The 25,730-nt window shown below is 36.9% G+C and overlaps 1 protein-coding gene across 4 annotated transcripts in view; it reads right to left on the bottom strand.

The window, feature by feature from the left end:
- SSH2 (slingshot protein phosphatase 2) overlaps window positions 1-25,730 on the bottom strand; it is a 232,578-nt gene that overhangs the window by 85,922 nt on the left and 120,926 nt on the right. Inside the window, exon 1 of one of the 4 annotated variants that reach the window (XM_019739498.2) lies at window positions 13,443-13,792. The exons of the other annotated variants lie outside the window; for them this stretch is intronic. Coding sequence (XP_019595057.2) covers window positions 13,443-13,570 — 128 coding nt within the window. The 5' untranslated portion in view covers window positions 13,571-13,792. Of the gene's footprint in view, window positions 1-13,442; window positions 13,793-25,730 lie in introns of those variants that run through there. 4 annotated transcript variants of the gene reach the window in all.

Below are 25,730 nucleotides of genomic sequence, written 5' to 3'. Positions count from 1 at the left end.
GCATTACTAGTGCAGCCAGCATGGCACTGTGGCCTGCACTGTAACTCTCCTTTCTCTTTCCCATCTTCTTTTCCTTTTTCTTTTAGAAGCCTCTCTGGATACTGTTTAGATCTGCCAGCGACATTCAAAATAAGATTCTTCAATAGCTTTAATAAGTATACAACACACTCTTCTTTCTCCTTTCTCCTTTAATAGCCTCAAAGATGAAAAGCCTCAAAGATGAAAAGTTGTGTTTCGAAAATTGAAGCAGCTTGTTCCCTAACAAGTTAATCTCAACTTTGAGAAATAGACCCACTACCTTCTATAAACAGGATCAGGAAATTCTAACCTCGTAAGTATAGTCACAAGCATTAACCAAGTAATGGATCTGATCATCTTTTTAAGTTTCAGCATCCCTAGTAAAATGGCACTATGGGGAATCAAAATGATGCTTAACACTTTCTAAGCAGAAAACAATGAAATGTTGTTCAAGGTCTGAATTAATTTGCTGCAGGACCCTAGATGAGTCTGTTTGCTTATCATTTGGGTCTAAAAGTCTCTAAGTCAAAAATGGCTGGGTTTTTGGAATAAGATAAAAACGTGGGAAGGTAAATTCATAAGCACTACATATATATTCAACACCACCTCAGGATAATTAGTTTCTTCATCTTATCACTGTACTATGATTTCATCTTTCTACTAGTTGTATTCAAATAGCTTACAAATTAAAGCATTTTCCATCAGTGCTTAGGTATGAAACAGGTTCCTCGTAGGAAAGACAAACGAGGATAGACTTTTCTGGGTCTCCAAGTAGCACTGATGAATTGAAGGACAAAATCATATTTACCTTGATTTCACTTCTTATCATTTCAGGAGCACTGTGAAAATGAATTACTGAAATTGCTGGCGGGAATGCAGATTGGTACAACATTTCTTGTGAGCAAACGAGCAATCTGTACCAAAAGACCTAGAAATACGTATACCCTTCGGTCTAGCAATCCCAGAAGTGAGCTTTAGGATATTTCCTTTAGGGACATGTGCACAAGGATATTCATTCAGTGAGGCTTTGTTTATAACAAACTGCAGAAAACTGGACACAATTAAAATGTGCGACAATAGGGCAGAATTTGAATCAGTTCTGGGGAAAACAAACAACTCTTGAAAAGAATATGAACAAATGCATTTGAGGACAATGGCAGGATGTTCCCAATATGCTAAAAGAAAAAAAGTCAGATTACAAAGCAGTAGATAGAGGAGAATCTCATTTTTTAAGGTATATATGTACACAGACAAAGTCTGGATGGTGTTAACAAACAGTAAGTATCTTTGGGAGATAAAATTAAGAGTAATGCTTTTTGTGGAGTGGAGGAATGCCTCAGTGTTTTCTGTTTGTTTTTTAAATAATAAACGTGCATTACCTACAAATATTAAAAACAGCCAACACTTTTTGCTTTGTTGATTTTTAATTACCAGTAAGACCAGTTCCATGAAAAAAAATCACCCAGGACAAGTTCACTTTTAAGCTGAGTGGGCAGTAAAGAATGAGATATTATCAACTATACTGTACATAAGGCAGACAAGTTTTTAAAGTGAAAGGGATTCTCCATTTGAAAATTTCCCCCAAGCTGATTTGTAAAATTGCCATAAAGAAGAATACTGGTATTCAGTATTTATTAGTCGATTTTAATTGAGGAAGAGACTAGAGATTATTTTTTAAAACATAATAAATATTCTAATTTTCTGACAAATAGAGCATATAGCCTCGCTCAGAATTTCTCCAAGCATCTAAAATGCCAACAAAACAACAAGAATTCCAGTACCGTGGGCATAGTGATCTACCATGATAACTGAGACTGACCAAAGAAGAGCACCCCCAATTTAGTAACAGCCAGGACTAAAGTGGGTTCTCAGCAAATATACTCAAGTACTCCCAAAGAGGTAATAAAAATGTATGATTAAAACAACAATGGCTTTTAATCTTTTAAATTAGAGAGAGAGCTAGCCAGTCTATAATCTTCAGTTTTTCTTTAATTTTGAAAAAAAATTTACACTGGGTTTATATGCCTTTAGTTAGAATCACTAAGTGAAAACACATATGTAGTTTCTCTTCTGTAGTCTGTTTGCCATTTCTCTCATGCAGGAGAGCAGAATAAAGCACAATCAGTTAAGTTTTTAGTATGTGCAGCAACTCTTCTTTGAATCAATATCATTAAACTATCATTTGGGTTTCATATAACGTGGCATTTATAGAATTCTTGATTTTTATTAATTGATGTATAACTGTAGGCTTACTATCTGCGTAAAAGACACCTACGTCCACTAGGATGGTTTCCATGTGTATTTGACTTAGACACTAAGGAGCTGGACATTGCTTAGAGAACACTAAACAAGCTGAGCCATTAATTGGCAACCAGGCCATTAAACTGGTAGCCAAGCCAGTAAGAACAAAGAAAAACAGCAAGCAGCACACCCCTCCCTGTACAGCTCACTCCAAGGTAAGTACGACAAGCCCTCTGAGCCATGGGAACCACCTTGCGACCACATGATGCTGATGTAACCATATCTAGTAGCTAAGCACCTGGAGGAAGCAGAGAAAGGTTTTGCTTTGGATTACTTGAATGTGCTTTCTGTCTTTTTTTACCCATAAAGCCACTAGCAGGTAGTTGAATGATTTCTGTTCTTACACTGCCTGTGGTGATTTCACATTATGCTTCCAGCCACTGGTACTGAATCAGTAAGAGCCTTGTAAAATTGGCAGCCTCCCTAAATAAGCTATATGTAAAGTCTGCAAATGCTGGTTATTGTGCTGTGTACTTAGAGGGTACTCGATAAAAAACTTGATAAAAATTCTGCACATACAATATATCCAAAATATACTCATAGCAGTTTCCTAAAGAACATCACTGGTATATACAAAAGCTTTTCTAGATTCCCTTCTTAGCACAAATGATTAGTAGCAGTCATTCACTGAAAACTATTTGTAATGTGGCCATAACATCTGCCACATTAATCCTTCTTTTTCTCTCACCACTTAAATACCTTTACCTCTGTTCACACATATCAAGACATTTAAGAGGGCCAGAAATAAAGGTCAGAGTCCCAGCTCAATTCCTACTCCTATAAAGCCTTTACTAATTTAATTGGATTATTTACAATACCTTTCTGTCCTATTTAAAGTACCAATTGCACCATTCATCTGGCACTTGGCATGTGCTAAACTGTGTTCTTATTTATCCTTTTATTGACCTTTCTTTATCCTAAACAGACCGAGCATCCTGACTGCAGAACCCATCTTGTATTTCTTCTATCTCCCACCCTTTGCCCAGAATAGGTGCAATTATGACAATGATGCAAATAATAGAATTTTTGCCATCAGACTGGCATACCACTCCGGAATCCAATTCTTTCACCTATACTTTGGTTCATGTCAAAAGAGCAAAAATATTAGCTACCCATTACTGAGTGTTTACTATTAATAGTACTTCACAAATATTACATTTAATCCTTATAGGTATTATGAGCTCCATCTTATTGATGAGAAAACTAAGGCTTATGGGTGGTTGTATATAATACGCTCAAGGTTGCACAGTTTGTAGGTGGTGAAACTCTGATTGGAACTCTGGTCTGTTTCAACCTAAACACCAGACTATGACTGTTAGCCACAAGAATAAATGACAAGGAAGATACTGAATACGTGACTCAAGACACCTTTCAAGAATTTTTAAAGAGAATATTTAAGAAATCTGATACTAAGAATTGGGTGTGAGATTTTATGGGGGAGGGATGAGCATCACAGAGGTGGAATTGACAGGATGATCTACACCAAACTTGGCCAAAGGGACATCAAAGAAGCATTTACATTGAGAATTCACATCTCCCACAGATGCCCAACTTCTCAAACTAAAAGCTCCCCACAAAAATAAAGATGATATAATAGGAAAACATTGTTTGGTGTTCATGAGAACTGGGTATATTAATTTTAGGGGAAACATGAGAATTTAAAGGTACCTGGGACAGAGGTGAGTCCCAAAGAAATGGCATCTCTCTTAAAAACTCTGTTATATTGATACTTATTTCAAGATCGGTGAAGAAAGATCAGAAACATTCTTATTCAATTAATCCCGCCTGGAGCTCAACTGGCTTTTATTACACAAAATTCAGAGAACAGCAGAGAGGAGACACATGGACAAAATGCTGAGCTCATAAACCCAATCGGCCTTTTGGTGAGGTGTTGAAGGTTGGTGAAAACGTTTCTTGGGTTGCAAATAGAAGAATATGTGGCATAGACTTTTAAGGATATAGACACTACAGAAGATAAGCAATATAAAAGCCATAATTAAAATTCTCAGGGCTTGAAATCTCCTGTTAGGGATCATGAGTGTCCGTATGACTTTTTATCAATAAGCGTTAAGTACAGATGGTAAAAGTAACAACGACATCTGAAATTTTTGTTTTCTTATTATCTCATTTGATCTCCACAGTTCTCTGAAATGAGGCAGATATTATTGCCAAACAAACATAAGCAACAGTTTGAACCATCTAGCTCATCACCCAAAAAATCAAATTATTCTATGTCTTCTATATCTGGAAAACCAAACTATTGCAACTTTTTAAAAAACTACTCTAGAATAGGCTTATACTGAGGTGTTTTTCTTTATCTGAGAGTAAATTCGAGCCTCTGGATTCTGTTGCTTTAATCGACATAACTAATGCCAAGTCCCTTAGGTTACTAAAAGAAGGGTCCCACCCCTCTAAAAACAGATTAATGCAGAAAACAAGGGTTGCTCAATTCACACACCTGCAACAAAGGAAGTGAGCCCAAATTTGCCCGTGGTGTACAACACTAGCAATCTATTTATAAATCATTTGCTACATTCTTTCCAAGTCACAGGGACACAGAAAAAGGCCATGATGTCCTTAGCACATGTCTTCAAGTTAAACCTAATGATGTTAGTGGCAGCAACATCCTGCTTTATTCAACACAGAGCTAACTAACCCTATCTTCCAGTAGTGAGCATACCAACATTTAAAATTTTTTTTTTGGCTTTCACCTTAGGAATTAAGAAACATTATGTGATTGCATCTACACCACTGTTCTTTAGGCCCAAGGTAGTTTAACGTATAGTAATTAAGAGGACTCACTTTACTGGAGAGACCCAAGAAGAAATGTGAGCAAGATAATCTGTAGAAGGCTCTCTATTACTCCAAGGTCTACAGCTCTTAGAAACAGAACGACAACATCCTTCATTATTTGGCTTAGAGCAGTGGTCTCTCCGCGTAGTCTAAAGAGGTTGCCTAATTTCAGGAGTGTCTACACAAGCCAGAGAGCAGTCATTTAGAAAAAACATCCACTCTAGTTTGATCAAAAAGAAATTCTGACTTGAGCACATCACAACCTCATCGTTCTTGCTCCCCTGCATTGTGCAGATTTACTCTTAAAAGCATGGCTCCAATGAGGCCAAAGCTGAGAGCTCTCGTCTCACCCCTCCCCCTTGGGTTCCCAGCCAATCACTGCTCTACTCCAAACAAGCACAAGTGGGGATGAAGCCCCACAAGGTGATCACTGCTTATGAAAACACAAATGCATCTTTATATGCTGACAGTGGATCATTAACTTTTTCTTCATATTTGAAGGCCATAACGCCTAGAAGATTCACCAGATGTAAAACTTATTTGATCACCCTTAAAAAAAAATTCCACATTTTAAGGCTGCATTCTCTATTCAAGGATCAGAAATAACCACAAAAACCGTTGGTATTAATTTAAAATCAGAGAGACATCTCATGCCTCTTTTAAATATTAATATTAGTCTCTTTACCAACCAGAGCAAAAAAGCCTTTAAATCATAAATACATGCCTGGTTTAATCACTGAATTATCAACTATTCTAATTATATTTGCCTAATTTTGCAGAGGACAAGATCCAGATTTTAAAAGTACCACGGACAATTACGCTTGTTCAATGAGAACAAGGAAATAAAGAAATTTGAAAGGCAAAAGAAAATAATAATAATCATAAAATTGTAACACTTGGAGTATGATCCCTTGGTTCTAGGTTTTTAAAATACAGATAATTTCTGCTAAGCAACTGTCTCAGAGCTAGAAAAAGATGGAAAACTACACCTAAATCATTCCACAAATCAGATATAAGCTGGAGAAAGATAGCACCAAAGATTCAACAAGTACTTGAGTGCAAAAACCTTAAATAATAGTAAACCAAATCCATCAATGTGTTAAATAATGCAAACAGTGTGTAAGCATGATTCAACTTTAGCAACTCAATATAAGTCACTGCATTACCAGTAACTGGAGGAAAAAAATACATTCCAGTAGACGTCCAAAAAGCATTCAATGGAATTCAGTAACTATATCTAATGTAAAAATCTTTTAAAATTAGGAATAGGAAATGCTGTTAACTTGATAAATGGTCTATGCCAGAACCTATAGCACACAATATGCCTATTTACAAAACATAAAAAACATTCCTTTTACAATGGAAAACAAGATAAGACTATTAGCATTGTTACTATTTAATATTACACTAGAGCCCTAGCCAAAGCAATGAGTTATAACCAGGAGGCAAAACTCATTTACAAATTATACTATTATCCACCTAGAAAAGTCAAGAAAATCAACTAAAAAAAATCTATTAGATATTAGGACCAAATAAGAGTTCAGCAAGGTGGTCTCATAAAAAAAAAAAAAAAGAGCAATAGTTTCAGTTTTATTAAACACCTACAGTGACTGACTAATCAGAAAATGTCATGGGAAAGAAGAGCTCATTCACAAGAGCAATAAAAACTTTATGAAACACTCATGAATATACCTAAGAAGAAAAGTGTTAATTACTATATGAGGAAAAGTGTAAAATTTAAATGAAGGACATTTTAAACATAGTGAATCAATAGACACACATATCACATTCCTTATTGGGAAGGTTGATTTTGTAAAGCTGTTAATTCTCTCCCAAACTAATTCATTACAATTTCAATCAAAATCCCAACAGGATTTTTAAAAGTGAAAATTGATAAGCTGTTTCTAAGACTTCCTTGGAAAATATACTAAGCAATAACTAATACATTACAAAATTATAATAATGAGGTAGTAGGCCTTGCTATACAAGGTATCAAACACTAAATCTGTATTAAGTAAAATAGTATGGTATTAGTGTATGAACAGAAAAATATATTAATAGGACTTACGGTATAGAAGCAGAGCCCAAGTATCTATTAGAATTTAATATATAATATGTATAGCATTTCAAATCAGTGAGGTGGGAATGGACCATATGATATTTGAATAACTGATTATCCATTTGGAGAAAAGGTAAAGTTAGATCCCTGTTTCACACTATAAATAAAGATAAATTCCAGATGTTTCAAAGAGTGAAATATTTTAAAAGTATAGACATATTAGAAAAAATATAAAAGAATACTTTTATAATCTTAGGAGTGGGTGGGAAGGGTTTTTTAAAGCAAGATACAAAATTCTGAAATCATAAGAGAAAATGTTAAGAGTTTACTACATAAAAATTAAAAACTTTTATAACAAGATGCAAAATTAAAGACATGCAATAAACTGGTAGAAAGTATTTTTTCCACATATTCAGAATATACAAAGTACATCAAAAAGAAAAATGGTCAAAAGTACAAGTATGCAAATCACAGAAGAATAATAAAAAAGACCAATGAAAATATAAAAGAATGCTAAACGTCTATCGTAAAAAGGGAATTGCAAATAGAGAAATATTTAAGAGCAGGGGCCCCGCGTTCGCATCCTGGCTGTGTAATTTTAGACAAGTTACTCAACATCTCTGTGCCTCTTCTCTGTACTTGAGGGTAATATCTAACCATAAGGCTGTTGAGAGAATGAGATAATATGCACAGGACTCAAAACAATGCCTGGCACATTGTAAGATATTAACTGCTACTTAATATCATTATTAATATTACCAGGGTTGGTGAAGGTACAGGGAAAGATATATATATACTCTTATAGCTGGTTAAGAGCAAATTGGCAAAGCCTTTTTAAAAAACAACCTGGCAGTATGTATCAAATTTTTAACATATACATACCATTCGACTCAGAAATTCCACTGCTAGAAATTTATCTAAAGAAATGTTCATATGTATACAAAGACACACACACACACACACACACACACACACACACACACACACACACATCTCAGGACTTCCAGTGCAGATCTTAAGAGCTCTGCATTAAAAGATAGGAAATGCTGGTTCTAGTTTAGTTCTACCAATAACAAATCATGTAATCCCTGGGCAAAAAAGAAAAAAAATCGCTTCACCATTTTGATTTTTTTGTTTATTACTCTGCAAAATGTGGATGACAATTTGCCCAATATGCCTCAGAGGAATACTTTAAGGGTATGGTCCCCAAAGTGTGGTCGCTGGACCAGCAGCATCAGCGTCATCTAGGAACTTGTTAGAAATGTAAATTCTCAGGCCCACCCCAAACCTACAAAATCAGAACCTCTGGAGGTGTGAGCAGCAATTGGTGTTTTAAATTTAATAAGCTGTCTAGGTGATTCTGATGCAAGCTTAAGTTCAGACATGAGCACATGTGAAATCACTTGGATAACTATAGAGCAAAACTGAAAGAACACGAGTAATATTATTACTTAACACAAAAATAAAACTGTTTCCACTTTTCAATTTCATGAAAAGGTACATTTTGGATAACCATCTCAATATGCTCCTCTGTTGCTGAGCTTTAAGCTTTAGAAAGCATTGATATGCAGCTAGGAAATCAAACTCACATATGAAACCAAGTAAATAAATACAAGTATTTGAGGTCAAGGATAAAAGCTCAAGGTAACCTCATTAACAAATCAAGCAATCTCTTAAGTACCTAAGTTTCAAGATTTTTGATCAGAGGTTTTCATAATGGGAACATTGTTTTAATGGTAGCTTTTGCCTGCATTTTATCTAATAATTCTTGATCCTTCACTGAACTTTTGAGGACATCAAAATAGCCACCTATTTTTTTGTTGTTGAAACTTTATAAGTTTATTTGAGCCAAACTGATGACATATGCAGGGGAGCAAGATCTCAAATGCTCTTCCAAACTATTTTTTGATAAGCTATTTATTTCACATGTAACAGTAACAGTAGACAAGCCTTGCCCCCTTGCTGAGCGACCACTTCTCAGGGATTGAATGTTGGCTCTCTAAAAATGACACAGGCTCCCTTATTTTTCAGAAATTCAGAATTCTGTTTTATTAAAAAGTATGTATAGACTCTTAAAGGAAATGGAACTTTTCACGATCATTTGAACAGTTTGATCCAAGACTCCTGAAGTTTGATTAGATGATGCTATGCTCTGGGTTGCTCACATATTTTTTCCTCGTAGGGTTAGCACTTTTCTTACAGTACCTATTCTTTGTTTCTGGAGTGAATTCAACCACATACTGTTCTTCACTGATATGTCAAAACCACCACCACACTTGCAAAGTGAGACCTTAATCTAAAACTGGCAATATAATTCCCAATAAAATACAGTAACACCCCAGCTTTTCTCTAATTTCAACTGTATAATACATAACAGTTAAAAGCCAAGAAATGACTGAGAGCCTGGGAAGTCACCAAAATAGGTTTCCCAAGGCCATACTTTAAAGGTCATGAACTTTCCCTATAGGAGAGCCCCTAGGATCTCATCTGGCCTTTTCACTGACACAATTCTCACAGATTTGGTTTCTAAACCCACAGCAAATCTGAGGCCGCAAAGGAGAAAAGGAAAAACAGCTCTTCTGAGTGGGTCCTCAGCAGTGACAAGAGAACCACTGGGCTAAGAGTACTTAAGTGTCAAACGTACATTTACAATGTTCTGAGTCTGTCTTCACTTGGGACCGTTAAGTCTTAATCTTTCAGTTGCTCACACCAGTCATTGCTATTTACGTATCTGGCACCACAGGGAAATGTTCACACCAGTTGAGCTTTACAGTATCAGGCCTTAGAAACAATACTTCCCTTTAGGAAAGAGATTCTTAACCTTCTATGATGAGATCATATGACTTGGAGAATCTGCTTTAAAAATGTATTTATCCACCCAACATTTTCATATAACCTTAAGGAGTTCATTGACCTTCTGAGCCAATCCATAGAACTCTTGGTGACCATGAACTCCAAATTAAGAACTGCGTTAGGTGCCAAAAATGCGTATGTTTAAGTTAACAAAATTTAGGGTTTTATTCAGAACGATCCCAAAAGATGTTTAAATGATGATGAACTAACTGGGCAAGACTACAAATGCTAAATTAAAATGATGGCCAAAGCAATACTAATAAACGCACTTTAGAATAAGCGAATATTAGGACATTAGCAAGTCTCTTTTAAGAAAAAAATATGGTAAAAGAGAAACAAAAATGAAAGAAATATTCTGCAAACCTTTAAAACACTGTCTCTACCTTAGCAGCAAAATTCTTAGTATAGCAAATATGTTTGCTGCTAAGTTGAAGATGTCAGCAGTTAAAGATAATTCCTAAGAGTGTAAGTTTCAAAAGTGACCTTGAAACTACTAAGACAGAATATCCTTTTTATAGTGGTTAACAGCACTTGCCCAGGAAACAGATCTGGATTCTAAGGACAGTTTTGTCATTTACAAGCTATATGGCCTTGAGCAATTAACTTCTCTAAGCCTCAGCTTCATTATCTGTAAAGAGAACAAATAAGTTCATAGCGTTGCTGTGATGATTAAATGAGATCATATACATTAAACCTTTGCACAGTGACAAGTGGTCAGTAAATGGCAGCTATTAGTTATTGTTTAATTTCAGTTAACTCATTTCTTGTGCAGGCATTTATAGTTTGCAAAACATTATTGTACATATGATCTCTTATGATCCCCTAGGGTAGCAACCTCTGTATCCTCATTTTGCAGTGGAAATAACAAAAGTCAAATGACTTACCCAAAGACACTAGTTAGTAGGAAAAGAAATCTGCTCCTGGGTATCTACCCCAAAAATCTGAAAACATTTAGAGATAAACACACGTGTGCTCCAATGTGCATTGCAGCTTTGTTTACGGTGGCCAAGACATGGAAACAACCAAAATGTCCTTCGATAGATGAATGGATAAAGAAGTTGTGGTATATATACACAATGGAATACTATTTGGCGGTAAGAAAAGATGATATAGGAACATTTGTGACAACATGGATGGATCTTGAGAGTGTAATGCTGAGCGAAATAAGTCAGACAGAAAAAGCAGAGAACCATGTGATTTCACTGATATGTGGTATATAAACCAAAAACAACAAAAGAACAAGACAAACAAATGAGAAACAGAAACTCATAGACACAGACAATAGTTTAGTGGTTACCAGAGGGTAAGGGGGGTGGGAGGTGGGGGGTGGGAGATGAGGGTAAGGGGGACCGAATATATGGTGATGGAAGGAGAACTGACTCTGGGTGGTGAACACACAATGGGATTTATAGATGATGTATTACAGAATTGTACACCTGAAATCTATGCAATTTTACTAACAATTGTCACCCCAATAAATTAAATAAAAAAAAAAAGAAATCTGGACTTATTTGATTACACTAGGAAGCAAAATTCAAAACTTTCTCCCTCCAAAAAAAAACCCACACACACAAAGCTTAGAAGCTCTGCCTTTTAAATTCTGTTTAATCATTTTAAAAATTGTAAACATACATAAAATTTGCCAATGTTAACCATTTTTAAGTGTACCTACGGTTCAGTGGCATTAAATATATCCATTGTTGTGCAACCATCACCACCATTCATTCCCAGAACTTTTTCTTCTTCCTCAAATGAAACTTTGTACCGATTTAACACAAACTTCCTGTTCTTCTCCAACCCCTGGCAACTGGATTACTCTAGGTACCTCATATATGTGGAATCATACAGTATTTATTCTTTGTCACTAGCTTATTTCGCTTAGAATAGAATCCATCCAAGTTTATCCATGTTATAGCATATGTCAGAATTTCCTTCCTTTTTAAGGTTGAATTATAGTCAGTTGTATTATATGCCACATTTTGTTTATCCATTCATCCACTGATGGGCATGTGGGTTGCTCCCACTGCCCGTTTTCTTTTTAAAGTATTGTTAATACTGTTATTTTGACATTGGTTATCCAGTTTCGGATTGTTCACTCTTTTTCTCCTCTTTCACTCCATTTGACCTTTTTCTTTAAGAGAAAATACAAACAAGCAGTTGATTTAACTTGGTAGTTTACAGTACTGAGGAGTAAAACCATTTTTTTGGGGGGGCGCTATTTTTTTAGGCGCTCCACCATGAATCTACACAAAAGGAAAAAAGCTGAAACCCAAATGAGTTTAATTTGGTTTGGTAAGCGTGCAAACCATTAATTAAAATAATAAAGTAGATGTATGATTAGCTACAAAATCGTTTTACATGCTACTGTTGGGACCTTTAATAAGAGATAATGGAAAGTTTCTGTTGTTGGACATTAAATTAAAAAGTTCTTCAGTGCTGACCTGGGAGGAAGACAGAAGGGTTGCTGAAATGCCAGGAGTCTGGAAAAACCTCAGTAGGTGACTCTCCAGAAGCCACTCTGAAGACCAAACTGCTGCTATCTGAAAGTAACCCTAAACCACTCCACGGGTCTAAGAATGCAACTTGAATAGACAGGAGTTCCTCCGTTTTGCACTTTATAACTGGGAGGTGAGATTAACCACAAGCTTCTGCAGAGTTCTCAGAAATGGCTAAACCACAAATGTTAAAAAGGAAGGACAACAACTCGACGTAGGGACTTTAAAAATGATTTAAAGATGCGCCTGAATCTTGCACTTCAGTGTATGAAGGTGTACATACATGCAGGCTTGGGTTGTGAGCACGTATTATTAACGGGGAGACAAAAAGAAAAAAACAAAACAAAAAAACACCCACAAAAAACAACAGCCAAACTACCGAAATACAGTTTTCTGAAATAACTCCAGACTACAACCAGTGGGAGCAAAGAATGAACTGACTGCCTTTGTGTGAACGGCTTATACCAGAAACCTATGGTCATATGCAAACTTATTTGAAACTAGAAAACAGAACACTGGGGCTTGATCCAGGACCCTCAAGGGAGTGCTAGCGTTTCCGGCCGGCGGTTCAGAATCTACAGATGGCCCTTCACCCCGAGTCTCCCGAGTGCCACACAGCTCGGCTGTCACTCGGTCACCACACACAACTTCCCTGGGACGAGCCTACTTTCAGATTCCTTCAAAGTCTACCAGAAATTCTCGCCAAGGATTATTCTGTCCGCTCACCCCTTGGGGACACTGTCTGCCTCCAATAACTACCCCACACCTCCACCCCACGACCGCCCCCGGGCACCCCGAGACCTCCAAGCACGCAGGGTGCATTTTCGCCCTCGCTTGCTTGCCAGGATGCTGGGGAAGGCGACTGCTGAAAAGCAAACTTTCCGAGGGTTCGCGGAGGGTGGGAGGGCGCACGGTGCACTCACAGCTGGTTGATGGCGTTCTGCGAGATGACCGCGTTGGCGGAGAAGTAGGGGATCATGTCGGGGCCACTGAGGCTGCAGGTGCAGGCGGGAGGCGCCTTCCTTTCGCGGGTCAAAATGCTCAGGGTCATGGGGCCGGCTCAAGGCGCACAGGTCCGCATCCTGACCCCGGCCCGGCTCGGGGACGAGGCGATCGCGTTGGGCTCCGCCAGGCAGGAGGCGCGGGCAGCGCGGGCTCCCGGCGGCCGAGCTGGGCCCGCCGGGTCGCGCGAAGGCAGCCGCCGCAGCCCTGGGGCTCGGCTGTGAAGTCCCGGCAGCCGGGCGCCGCCAGCAGCCCGCCCCAACCCGCGTCCGGGGCGGGGCGCCGCTACGGGGTGGGTCGGGCGGGCGCGGTGGGTCGGCCCTGCCGCCGCCCCGCCCCGGAGTTCGTGGCACCCACTGGATCCAGCTGTGTGTGTCCGGACCTGGGGGGCAAGAATCGGCCCCCAGACTCCGTGGTTTGGGCTAAAGAGTGAGGCGAGCTGGGTGAGCAAGAAAGGCTAGCATTTCTTGGGAATGTTTCAGCAGAAAGGTCCTGCCTCTTAACTAGCTCTATATACATTGAATCTTAAAACAAACTCCATTTTTCAAATGATCTTAAAATTTTTAAAGGGTGTACATTAAAAAATGCAGCAAATATTCATCAGCGGCTTCTTACATAGTAAAGACGGGAAATTCAGAGATTCGCTGGATTTTTTCAAAGCAAAACATTTGAAGTTATGATGGAAAAAAAAAACACCCAAAAAACTACAGGGTCGAAAATATCTGCTAACCCTCGTGAATAAATTTACGAAGGGCTTTCCTAACCATCGTCCAAACCAAGGATTCACAGCTTTAGCTGCGCGCATGAATAACCTGTGGAGAGTAAAAAAAAAATAAAAAATGGTCCAGCCGCACCCCAGACCAATCAATCGCAATCTCTGGAGGTTGGGATCTAGAGCTCAGTATTTTTCAAAACTCCCCAGGCGAGTCCAGTGTGCAGCTGTGCTTGAGAACTACATGGTGCCAAGTGATCTAGAGAGGAAGACAGGAGAGATGATATCCTCACTTTACAGATGTATAAACATCCAGGGTTTAGCCAGATGACGTCGTTTGATGTCACTTCGATAGGAACTCCAGTTTTATGATTCCTGATCTAGGGCCTTTCCCACCAAACCCTATTCCCTGATGCCTTCATGAGTTTAAGCCTTTTTCGTGTTGCTAACAACTCACTGAGCAGTGCCTTCCACCTAACCAGAAACCAGCTCTTTGTAAAATGAGAAACTCCTCTCCACCACCCACTATGTGGTGGCTTACAGAAGGGGCTGACCCCTTGAGGGCACTCAATAAAAGTTAGCTCCCTTATCTCTTGTGCTTCCAATCTTGTCAGAACCAACATTTTTAGGCACCAGTATTTTTAACTTTTCTGAATACTTGACTGAAATATACATCAATAAAGCTGCCTTAGGAATTCCACAGCTGAAAATTAATAATTAAAAAATGATTTCACTATCCAATTAGAAGAGAAACTGAAATTAGAAAGAAGTCACTGTAAGACTCAACATGTGCTGTAAGTCTTTGTTTCATATACATTTGCAGATCTCTTTTCCTATTGGGAAGTTTGGCAAGTCTCAAAATACTAGTTATTAAATAACCTAAACTATAAATTCTGTGCCTAAAACCAGACTCACTCTTTTGTGAGCTGATTCTTCCATAAAACTTAGAGTTGTTGCCAAGGCACTGAGGGACTTGAAATACTGCAAACTCATTCTGGAAATAGATATCTAAGTTTCCTACGGATCTATTAAAGGAAGGAACCAATTGGCAAGTAAAGAGTTAATGAAAGGTCTGGATCTTGGAGTCAGTGCATCATCATCTTCGTCCATCTCTAGGAGGGAAAATGTTTGAAAGATTTGTTCAGGCTGCGTCAGCAGGCACCCAAATGGCAGTATGAGAAAAAAATCTGCTGATACACCCCAAAATAAATTGCTTTAAATATCTGGAAAACTTGCCAGTTTGAAACTTCTTCCAGGCTGTAATTTATTACAACCTCCTGCAGTGATCAAAAAAGGGAGCAGGCCGTTTAGAACAGCACTCTTAAGGTGAGTCCAGTTCCTTTCATGACACAGCAGAGATGGGATTTTATTGAAGTCAACACCAAATGATGCCCTTTAGGAAAGATGATGGCATGGTAATCATCTGTATCTGACTGAAAAAGAAGTCAGCAGGAAATGTATCTTATTCAATTCACACTTAATCTCTCTTCCACTTAAAAATGCTAGAGATAAAGATTTCATAAATATGTATACTTGTCTTTTGTAAACAGGTTCCTATAGTGACACCCCAGAAGTGCATAGTCCTTTGTTTCCCCTCAAAAGACCTCTGTCAGTGCCTGTTCATCGAAGGAGAGAGACTATTTTAACACCCCTGTCCAGGCCTTTTCAAAAGCTTTTCAAAGTTAAATTCTCACTTTGAGCTGTAATATAGGAAATTGGAAAAGTGCTAGAACATGCCTCTTGGTTTTTTAAGAAAAAAATTAAATCATCTTTGCAAACTGGGGTACCTTTAAGGAAATAGTTCTTTCTGCTACAGCTTTAAAAAGTTGAACAAATTCCCTTTCTTTTCACAATCTGCAGTGTCAAAACGTCAATCAATTTAGTTTCAGCTCAATTTAATCCTTTACCCTCCACTGTCAGGAAACAAGGCTCTAGGGAGCAAGCTCTCTGTACCCAAGCATCTAAGACTTCAAAAATGATTCCAAATTAGATTGAGCAGCATGAAATAAACTAAGCTAGTTTTCTACTCCACATGAAGTCAGAAGGGGCTTTCTCTAAAAAAACAAAAACAAAAAAAAAAACCTGCTCAAAAGTCCCTTAAGAAAAATTGCTGCATTTCCTTACACTCTTGGCTTGAGTTAGATTTGAAATGGATTTTGTCATGTTATTTGCTTACTACTTCAAGGCTCAGAAATATGAATATCCTAAAATGTTAATTTGGCTCTTGACAGTATTAGTTATAACCAAATTAAAATTTTTATGGAATTATAGGTGAAAGCATTAAAAAAAATTTAAAGTAATAGATGTCCCTTACATCCATAAGGGAGTTCCATTACTATTTCTTCACATGTCCTTCATGAGGTATAAACACTGTAAAACCATATAAAATCATTGACTTACGTGCTGACCTAAATGTATTACAGGAAAGACACAAAGGTGCACTAAAATGTGAGTGAAGGATGTGGACATGCTTTTGCTGCTGTAACAAAATTTCAACATGGGTGGATCCCTTGAACCAATGGTAGCTAATGAGCTGAAAAGTGACTGTTAGTTTATAGTGCCAAAAACAGTGTGCTAGAAACCAGAGGAAACCAAGTTCTAGTTCTAACATGGCCACTTAATAAACTAAGATTTTGGCCAAGTCACTTAACTTCATCTGTAAAATGGGATAATAAAACCCAAAGGCAATGTCCCCAAATCTGTTTTTTTATGACAGTTGGGAAGCTTAGGAAAGGAATTTCATCTAATCTGGACAACCTGAAAAATGCATTTATCCACTTAAGATAAACAGTCGTCTAGTTCAAAACAGTAGAGCTGAGCAGTTAAAAGTGCTAGTCTTGAAATTAGTAGGCTGGGTTTGAATCTTAGTGCCACCATGAGCTGTGAACTTGGTTAGTTAATCTGTGGCTCAGTATTAGTACCTAATATATGAAGTTATTGTAAGGATAAATTAAGTTAATACATGTAAAGTACTTAAACGAATGCCTGGCACAAAAATCTACTCTTTGGACTTAATGGCTCTGTAAGCTTAAGAAAGTTAAGAGAAAGGTCAGGATTGCCCCTTCAGGAATAAAATCAGAGAGTTGGAGTCTCTGGTGAAGAATCTTAGATAAGAGTGCATGACTGTAACAAATTTTATTTTTAATTTTATTTTTTTTTGCTTTTCTAACTCCTCCATGTATCTTATCTTTTGACTATTTCTCTGAGGTAAAAATTCCTACCGTGTTTCCCTGAAAGTAAGACTGGGTCTCATATTAAGGTTTGCTCCAAAAGACACATTAGGGCTTATGTTCAGGGAATATCATCCTGAAAAATCATGCTAGGGCTTATTTTCTGGTTAGGTCTTATTTTCGGGGAAACACAGTAACAGAAAAGACGCAAGTGCTTTTCTTCAGGTCATTTAAGAGAGCTGAGAGAGAGGGGAGGTTGGGTGGGGGGAAGACTGAGTTGGGGGGACAGAGGGACTCTGAAGAAATCTGTCTGGCAACTTTAAGGTAAAGTCCACTGTGCATTTTAGTTTATTCACTGAGAAAGTGAAGATGCTGACTAGAAATAATCCTCTGTGCTATTTTCCATCAATCTGAAAAATAGCTAACATGGGCAACACTAAAATAGCAGAGTCTAATATCAGAAGCCCTAGATTCTAGTTACTTTGTCCATGAACAAAACTTCATCTGTCCCAGTGCTAGTTTCTTTCATCTTAAAGTGGGGATGGTAATGTTTACCTCAGTTTTATTAAGATACATAGACAAAAGTGCTATGTGAAAAAGATCGCACTAAATTTTCATTATTATCTTCCATAAATTGGTCAATCAGCTTCCAATAACAGAAAGCTGGTTGTATTTGTATTTGGGGTTTGAGAAGTTGATAAATGAATGAAAATTAAAATGCATACAAACTTCCCCTGCATACCACCATTTCATCCAGCGAATCTTTATTGTTTGCCAGGTAGTTAATTGTATAAACTCAACATTGCCACCTATAATGTGAGATCTGCCAGGTTCACTGGATTTTTGTTATTTTTAAGCTTTAAAATAATAGCATTGACGTATATAACTTTATTTAAAAAAATACTTAGTTATAAGAAAAAATTGTTACACCGGTCAGAAGATCTATTTGTATTTTTATGTTTTCTCTAAGGGGATATGATCTAGGGAAATCAACAGTAAATTAATCCCTTGAGTGTCAAAAGGGAGAAAACCAACACTTTAAAGAGTTACAAAACAAAAAGCCTGTTACCTGGAGTAGCAAAACATTCTGTCTCCTGTTAATCTGTAAAACGCTAGGATAAAACTCTCAAGATAATACCCCTAATTTTCAAACTTGTCCAAGAGGTATCTCACTACACTTAGTCAAAGGTACTCTTCACACAATAGAATAAACCAAACACTGTATGTAAACAAAGGCTCTTAAAAGCAATCATGTTTTGCAATCACCATGTGGCTAATAGTTTTATTTAAAAGAATATCTGACAATAGTTTTAAACACTGGATGGAACAATATCACTGAGCCCTTCCACTTCTTTCCATGGAACTTTCCACCATAAGAGCAATGGGGAATACTAAAAAGATCTGCATATCAACTCCAGGAGAGGCAATCTCTAAGGCATTCATCCTCCATGGCCTTAACCACCATATGCTCCAGTAGGAAGAGATGCTGAAATGCTGCTTTCTTCAGGTTACAAAAGCCCCGCACTCTATTGTTTAGTAAAAATAATAGGCATTTGTAGATCACTTTTCACATCCAACACACCGTACAAAACATTTAACCATTTAATCCCCATTCTATCTCTTTAAACATTTTATTTTTAAAGAAATAATAAGAAAAGTAACACATGCTGAATTATTAAAACTTTTTTTTTTTTTCAGTGTTCAGAGGTAAAATAAACGTCACTCCTGTCATCCCCATCATCCTACTCACAGGGATGACTGCTAATATTTCCAGAAATTTTCCTTGTATATGCAAACATTGATATATTGTAGCTGCCCTTTAAGAAACACACATACACATGCATAGAACTATATACACATATTATTTTGCTTTTTGCTTTTCCCCTCATTTATCACTATATCTTGGACATGAGCATGTTTATATAATTTACCTCATTCTTTTAAAGGCGTGCATAGTATTCTATTTTACAATTACATACAATTTATTTAAACAGCTTTCTATTGATGGATGTTTAAGTTTTCAGTCTTTATGATTATATACAATATCACTATGAATGCTTTCATACAATCTTTGTGCATACAGGTGAATACATTTGTTGGATGGATACCTAGAGATGTAATTGGCAGTTAGTTAAAATATTTTAAACATCTTAGGAATTGGTAGCTATTATAAAATTGCCCTCCTAAAAGGTTTAGTTTTTAATTTTCCCATGGAATCTTAGGGTCTCCTCCCACCCTGTGACCTATTAAATTATCTCAGGGCCCAAGATCCTCTTCTGCACCCCATCTTTTACATACTGCATTGAAAACTAAATATACACATATATACATATATGTATATATATGTTAGAAAAGTAAACCATCTTTACAGAGAGAAACTAGAAAAACACTGAATTACAAAGAATAATATTATGAAGAACTGTACTATGGATTATTGATTTCCAAGAATCACTTAGAACTATAACTAAATATATGTAAAACTTAAACTACTTTGAAGATTATGTAATTTTTAAAATTCATAATATATTTTTAAGATCTTGTTTGATGCTAATACTGTAGAGCATATTCACCCTGGAATGGGGTGAAACAGAGGTATAAAAATGGGAAGTGAATTTGGGAGTAACAAAAAATGGAGGCTAGAGGAGCTGAGTTCTTGAAAATAAAAACAGTAACTGACATTTGTTGAGCTAACGTTAACTGTGTACCAGATCTTCCATTAAGAGTTTATATCTCACTTAATTCTCACAAACAACCACATGATCCCATCATTATCTTTATGAGGCTCAGAGAGGTTAAATAATTTGACCAAGGTTACACAGCAGTATTTCAAACGCAGCCAGTTATTCTGGCTCCAGAACCTGTTTTCTTAACCAGTGTTCTACACTGTCTTCATGATGACGGAGGTTCACTGCAGAACAGGTTAAGTCTTAAAAGGTCTATTGCCAATAGGAAGAACATCTGAAGGCCTCAAATCCCTACCTTACTGCGCCTGGCGGTTTCTCCTCTTGATCTTAGCTATGCCTAGCAGGTCCTGACAATAATGGGGACCTAAGCCAGTACTAAATACAGCAGTAAGATTATCTTTTGGCTGTTGTATACCACCACACTCTTACTACAAGATCCCAGAGAACTTTGTATTTCAAACTAATATGCCTCACAAGACATTTTTCAAAGCACTTATATCTATAGATTTTTTTGTTTGTTTCCCTAGTTTTTTTTTTTTTTTTTTTTTTTACATAACATCCTACATGAAGGAAGCATTTAATGTATTTGTGGATAATGATGGCATAATCATCTTATTTTATTTTGAAATCAACATATTAGCTGGATAGGTGTTATCATTCCTTGTTACAGTTAAAGAAAAAGATAAACCAGACTAATATCTAGGTGGTAAGAAGGCTAGACTCCAGGCTCAGCTGCGTCCAGTTCATCCTACATATTGTTGACAGATTAACTGAATTCAGTTGGACTAACCTTGAATACCTGTATGCCAGGCACTTTGTTAGATACTAATTATCAAAACGAATACGAGTTATGTACCTTTATAATAACTACCTGCTCAAAACTCCCAAATAGTTCCTTATTCCCTTTAAGATCAAGTCCAAACACTTCTAGTCTACGTATCCTCCACAATTTAAATCCTACCATAATCCAGTCATGATGGCACAAGTAACTATTTTTCATCCATTCTCTCCAAACAAATCTTGGCGATAATTAGGTGGTTTTTATCCTATCCTCTCATATCCAAGTCTCATTCTTCTCTGTCCAAGTTACTTCCTCTCTGCGACCACTTTTATCCAGCCTTTAAGATTATCCATGTAAAACATATTTTTCAAGGCCTAGTTCATTTCTAGCTCTTCCAATAATTAGAAACTCTATAGTGTTTTCACATCCATCCTCACTTGATTCTCAGTACAATCGTGTGTATAGGTAAGCAGAGCTAGATGGGCTTCATTTTACAGACGAGGAAACCGAGGCTCAGACATTAAGGGACCTGCCCAAGTTTACACATAGTAAGTGTCGGAGCTAGGATTTGAACTTAGGTCTTCTGATGAAGTCCAGTGATCAATTCCTGGTTTATAGTATACTATAGCACTTTTCTAGCTCCTTTAGAATTTATAATCTATATTATTATGCAAAGTCTTATGCTCTGTTTTATGCCACATAACTTCTCTTTCTGCTGGAGCAGATCAGACACGGTAACTCCCTTTTGTAGACACCGTAGAGCCTAGCGCAGTGCTAGGCAAGTCCTGAGCACTAAATATATTCTGGTGGTTGGCAGGCCTTTACACCACACTCCACCGTATTTTTCTGAGGGCTCTCGATCAATATTTCCTGAAGGAATCAATACATTAATGATGGAGGTTCTCTCTTCCTTGGCAGCTCACTCTCTCACACCTGATATAGGGAGAAGCCCCTAAGACTCCGTTTTCACTGCCTCATCTTTCTCCTGCTGCCTCTTGCTTTTTAGATAGATGCCTCCTTCCTACAGAGAATCCAGTAGAGGGTCTGGAACACAACCCAGTAGGCAAGGGCTTTATTTTTATTTTCAAGCCTGCCCTAGACTTTCAGGAGCCAAAAGTTCAAATCGCAGCAGGATTGATTCAGCCCTTTCACAAGCAGTTTGGTACTATGCAGTTTGTTTAGACTCGTCAAGTTTCCAGGCCCTTGGCTCTGCAGCATATTATCTCTCCAAGTTTTCACGTATCAGCTTCCCTGGCCATATTTCACTTTCCATGTCTTTCTTCTCTAACATCAGGTGAACATGCAAAATTACATACTTTATACAATTATATACTTATCAACAACCATGTCAAATAGCTTCCAGGAATTTAAGTACAATACGGGAAGTTTTTTCTCTCTGGGTTAGGCAAAAGCAAGAAGTATGCAGAAGTTAGACTCCTCACTCCTTAGTAGAAAGGGGGCATTCTGTTATCATTCTTTAGCTAGTACATCAACTAACTGAGAAAAGATACCGGTGTTGTCAGATTCTATTCAATCCACCTCAGCGGGAAGGCCAACTGGACAAAGGATCTTAAGTGAAGTGAAAAACACTTTGCCAGGGGAAAAGAAAACAAAGTAGCAAATCTTTCTTTTAATTTTTAATTGTGAAATATTTCAAACATACAGCGAAGAACAGAGAGGGTAAGGAACAGCCAGATACTCAGTAGACAGCACTAACATGTTGTAACACTTTACCCTTCAGATTTTAAGAAATAAAACATTACAGTTGAGAACTTCTCTGACGAGCCCTTCCCTCTCTGTACATGAAACTTCTCTCCTGAACGTGGTGTTCACCTTTCCATTCATGTTTTTATGTTATGCATACGGTATATTTTTCTTTAAAATTCAGAAAATTACCACTTATAAAGCATTTAACTTTTTTTTTTTATTTCTTAAGGTTGCTATATGAAATACATATAAAAGAGTAATTAAAAGATTTTTCCTCTTACAAACTTCTAGCCCAGGGATGGATAAATAAGTAGGTATCTGACAAAGCCAATACAGTACAGCGAAATGTTAATTGTGAATCCAGGAGGGATTTGGGTGTTTACTGTACAACTTAATCTGCACATTTACTTCTTTTATAAAATGTTGAAAAAAATCTCTGGTTCATATTTTGTCTAAAAATCTCAATGAGGAAGGATATCAACTGGTTTTAGATACTTAAGAACCTCCGTAGTATACTTACAGAAAACAACAATTAGACTTGATAGCCTAATTACTGTTTAAGCTCTTGCTTTAAGGTATCTAACAAATGAAAAAAGAAAAGACCAGTTCCTCTAAAATTTATCTTCACGTAGTCACTTGTAAAGCAGCTATATCACCTTTGACTTTTCCATCCTTTTGTGGAGAGTTCATAAAAATGCTTTGTTTATAATTCCCTTCTCACCATGATTTAAGCCCAAAGCTGGAAAACTGTTTACGGTTGACAAGCATCCCTAATAAAATGAGTACATTAAATAATTAGAAGAGAAATACTTTTAAAAGATTTTTATAGTCCCCCTCACAAACCTACATTCTCTTATCTTAGGAGAATGCTCTGCTAAAGCTGACCATAAAAACTAAAACAAAAGACATTCATTGTTAATAAAATACTACTGTGATATAATAGTTATGCAATAGTACTTTACTTACGATTTGAGGTGTTTTCAGATGTATGTATTATTTATGCCTCACAATAAGCATGCTAATTTTTTTTTTTTTTTTAAGGAAGAGGGAAGGGAGTCTCAAAGAATGAATGCAATTTTTAAGGTCATGCATTCCATGCAAACACAGTTCTGTAACTCCAATACCAGTGCTCTTTCCACATAACCTAGAATGGACTATAAATCTTTTTGTTTTATAGACATTTTACAATGACTCTATCACCAGAAATTACATTATTTATGATTTGTTTGTAAAGTACTTCGCCTAAAGTGGTCTAATTTAATGGTAATTACTCCTTTTGGCTGATGTTTTCATAATTTTATAGGTAAAGTAACAGATTCAGAGAAAACTAAGCTTGAATGTAGACAGTTTCAATGACAGCATATTGCCTTTCAAAAGGAAAGTCTTCAAGGAAAAGGACTGTGTTGAGTTAAAAATAGCAATCCCATTTTGGGAAATGCAAAATATTACTGCCTCAACACAATTCCCACAAAAATTTCTAAAGAAAAAAATACTTATTAAAATTAGATTAAATTAATCATTTAGATAAAAATATGTCCAAGTTCATTTTTAAAAACTGAGCAAATAGGAAGACATAATAAGTGACTGTTAAAAATAAAGTTCTTAGTGACATTTATTGATTGCTGAAAATCACTTATAATTATGGTGCTTTTCATGTCACAGAAAATTCTGGGCTTTGAGTGGGAGCCTAGTGACAGATTTAGCTAACACTGAATGAATTGCAATTAAAGAAAGTTCTTTTCTTCTTATATTACCAGGAGTAATTTATTCTAGATATTACTAGAACAGAGGTAGATGATTAAACAGTCAATGAAATTGTAACAGAAACAATAGCTCCCTCACCCTCCATTCTGAAATTCTTTAAAGTTGAATGTAATCCAAAGTGGGACCTAAATACACATTTAAAACTCAATTCTCAATTAATCATTAAGTTCACATCTCAGAAGGAGTTCGAATTTTGCTCGGCATCCAAAATCATAAGGGGTAGCCATGTTTTTCCCCAAGGACCCTTGCTCTTAAAATCTCAGAGGAAAGAACTTTAGTCAGTCAAACTAAAGCATTAACTACAAAAGAATAGCTGCTTACACTTTTACACGGGCATACTGATTAGTACTAAGAATTTAGAGAAAAACACTGTAATAGTAAAAAAAGGAACACAGGGAAACAGAATATTGAATTTCCTATACTGAAACTTCAACACAAGGCTTTCAAAGCCCCTTCCAAATATTAATTCATGTTTGTACCTGAGCTATACGTCTTGTTCATATTTTACAGATGGGTAAACAGAGGCATACCAAAACAGTGAATGCCAACTCGGCCAGGCACTGTATGCATGCTAGGTAATGAGACTATATAATTACATACTAAACGGTTCACAGTAAAGCAGGGGAAACAGATGAGAGATGAAAAACTGGCCCTCAGCCCACCAAACTACCCAATGTTCTCCCTGCATGGTGTGTTCTTTACTGGTCTGCATTTGCAGATGTTGTTCACTCGACTTGCAAAGCCTATTCTCATCATCGCTCAGAGCTTTCTGGTTAATGCTTTATTCACCCTCTTATAAAGGTTGTAATGGTTCTTAACAATAGTAAATCACATTTGTTGAACCTTTACTATGTACTAAGCATTGTGCCAAACTATGTGACTGAATTCTATATAATTTCATCATCACAGCAATCTATGAGAATTGCTAACCAGCTTCCATTTTTAAAGGACTTGCTGGATTAACTGACAGGCTCCATTCTCTCTGTAAAACCTACTGGTCATAGTAGCAGAGACGCTCCTTCCTAACAGGTTATTCCTCTCGGGTACGCTCATTCACTTGTTAGGTTGTATATTCACTGGCAATGTCAACAAAAGCAGCAGTTTGGTGGAGGGAGCAAAAGTCAGATTTCATGGGTTGAGGAGTGAATGGGAGTTGACAAAGGAGGCAGTAAACACACTGGTCTTTCAAGAAATCAAAATAAAATTATAGTTTGAGGTGAAAGCAAGGTTATGGAATGGTATTTTTAAGTTATATTTTAATTTCTTTTAGTCTGATGAATATCTGATCACATTTTTAAGATGAAGGAAACAACTCAGTATAGAGAGGTAAAAGATATTTAACCCAATGACAAAGGAAGACATTGTCACAATAACTGACCTTCATCTGCATT

The sequence above is a fragment of the Rhinolophus sinicus genome, linkage group LG15, assembly GCF_036562045.2.
Source record: "Rhinolophus sinicus isolate RSC01 linkage group LG15, ASM3656204v1, whole genome shotgun sequence".
NCBI lineage: Eukaryota > Metazoa > Chordata > Mammalia > Chiroptera > Rhinolophidae > Rhinolophus > Rhinolophus sinicus.
This window is presented reverse-complemented; position numbering and strand designations above follow the sequence as displayed.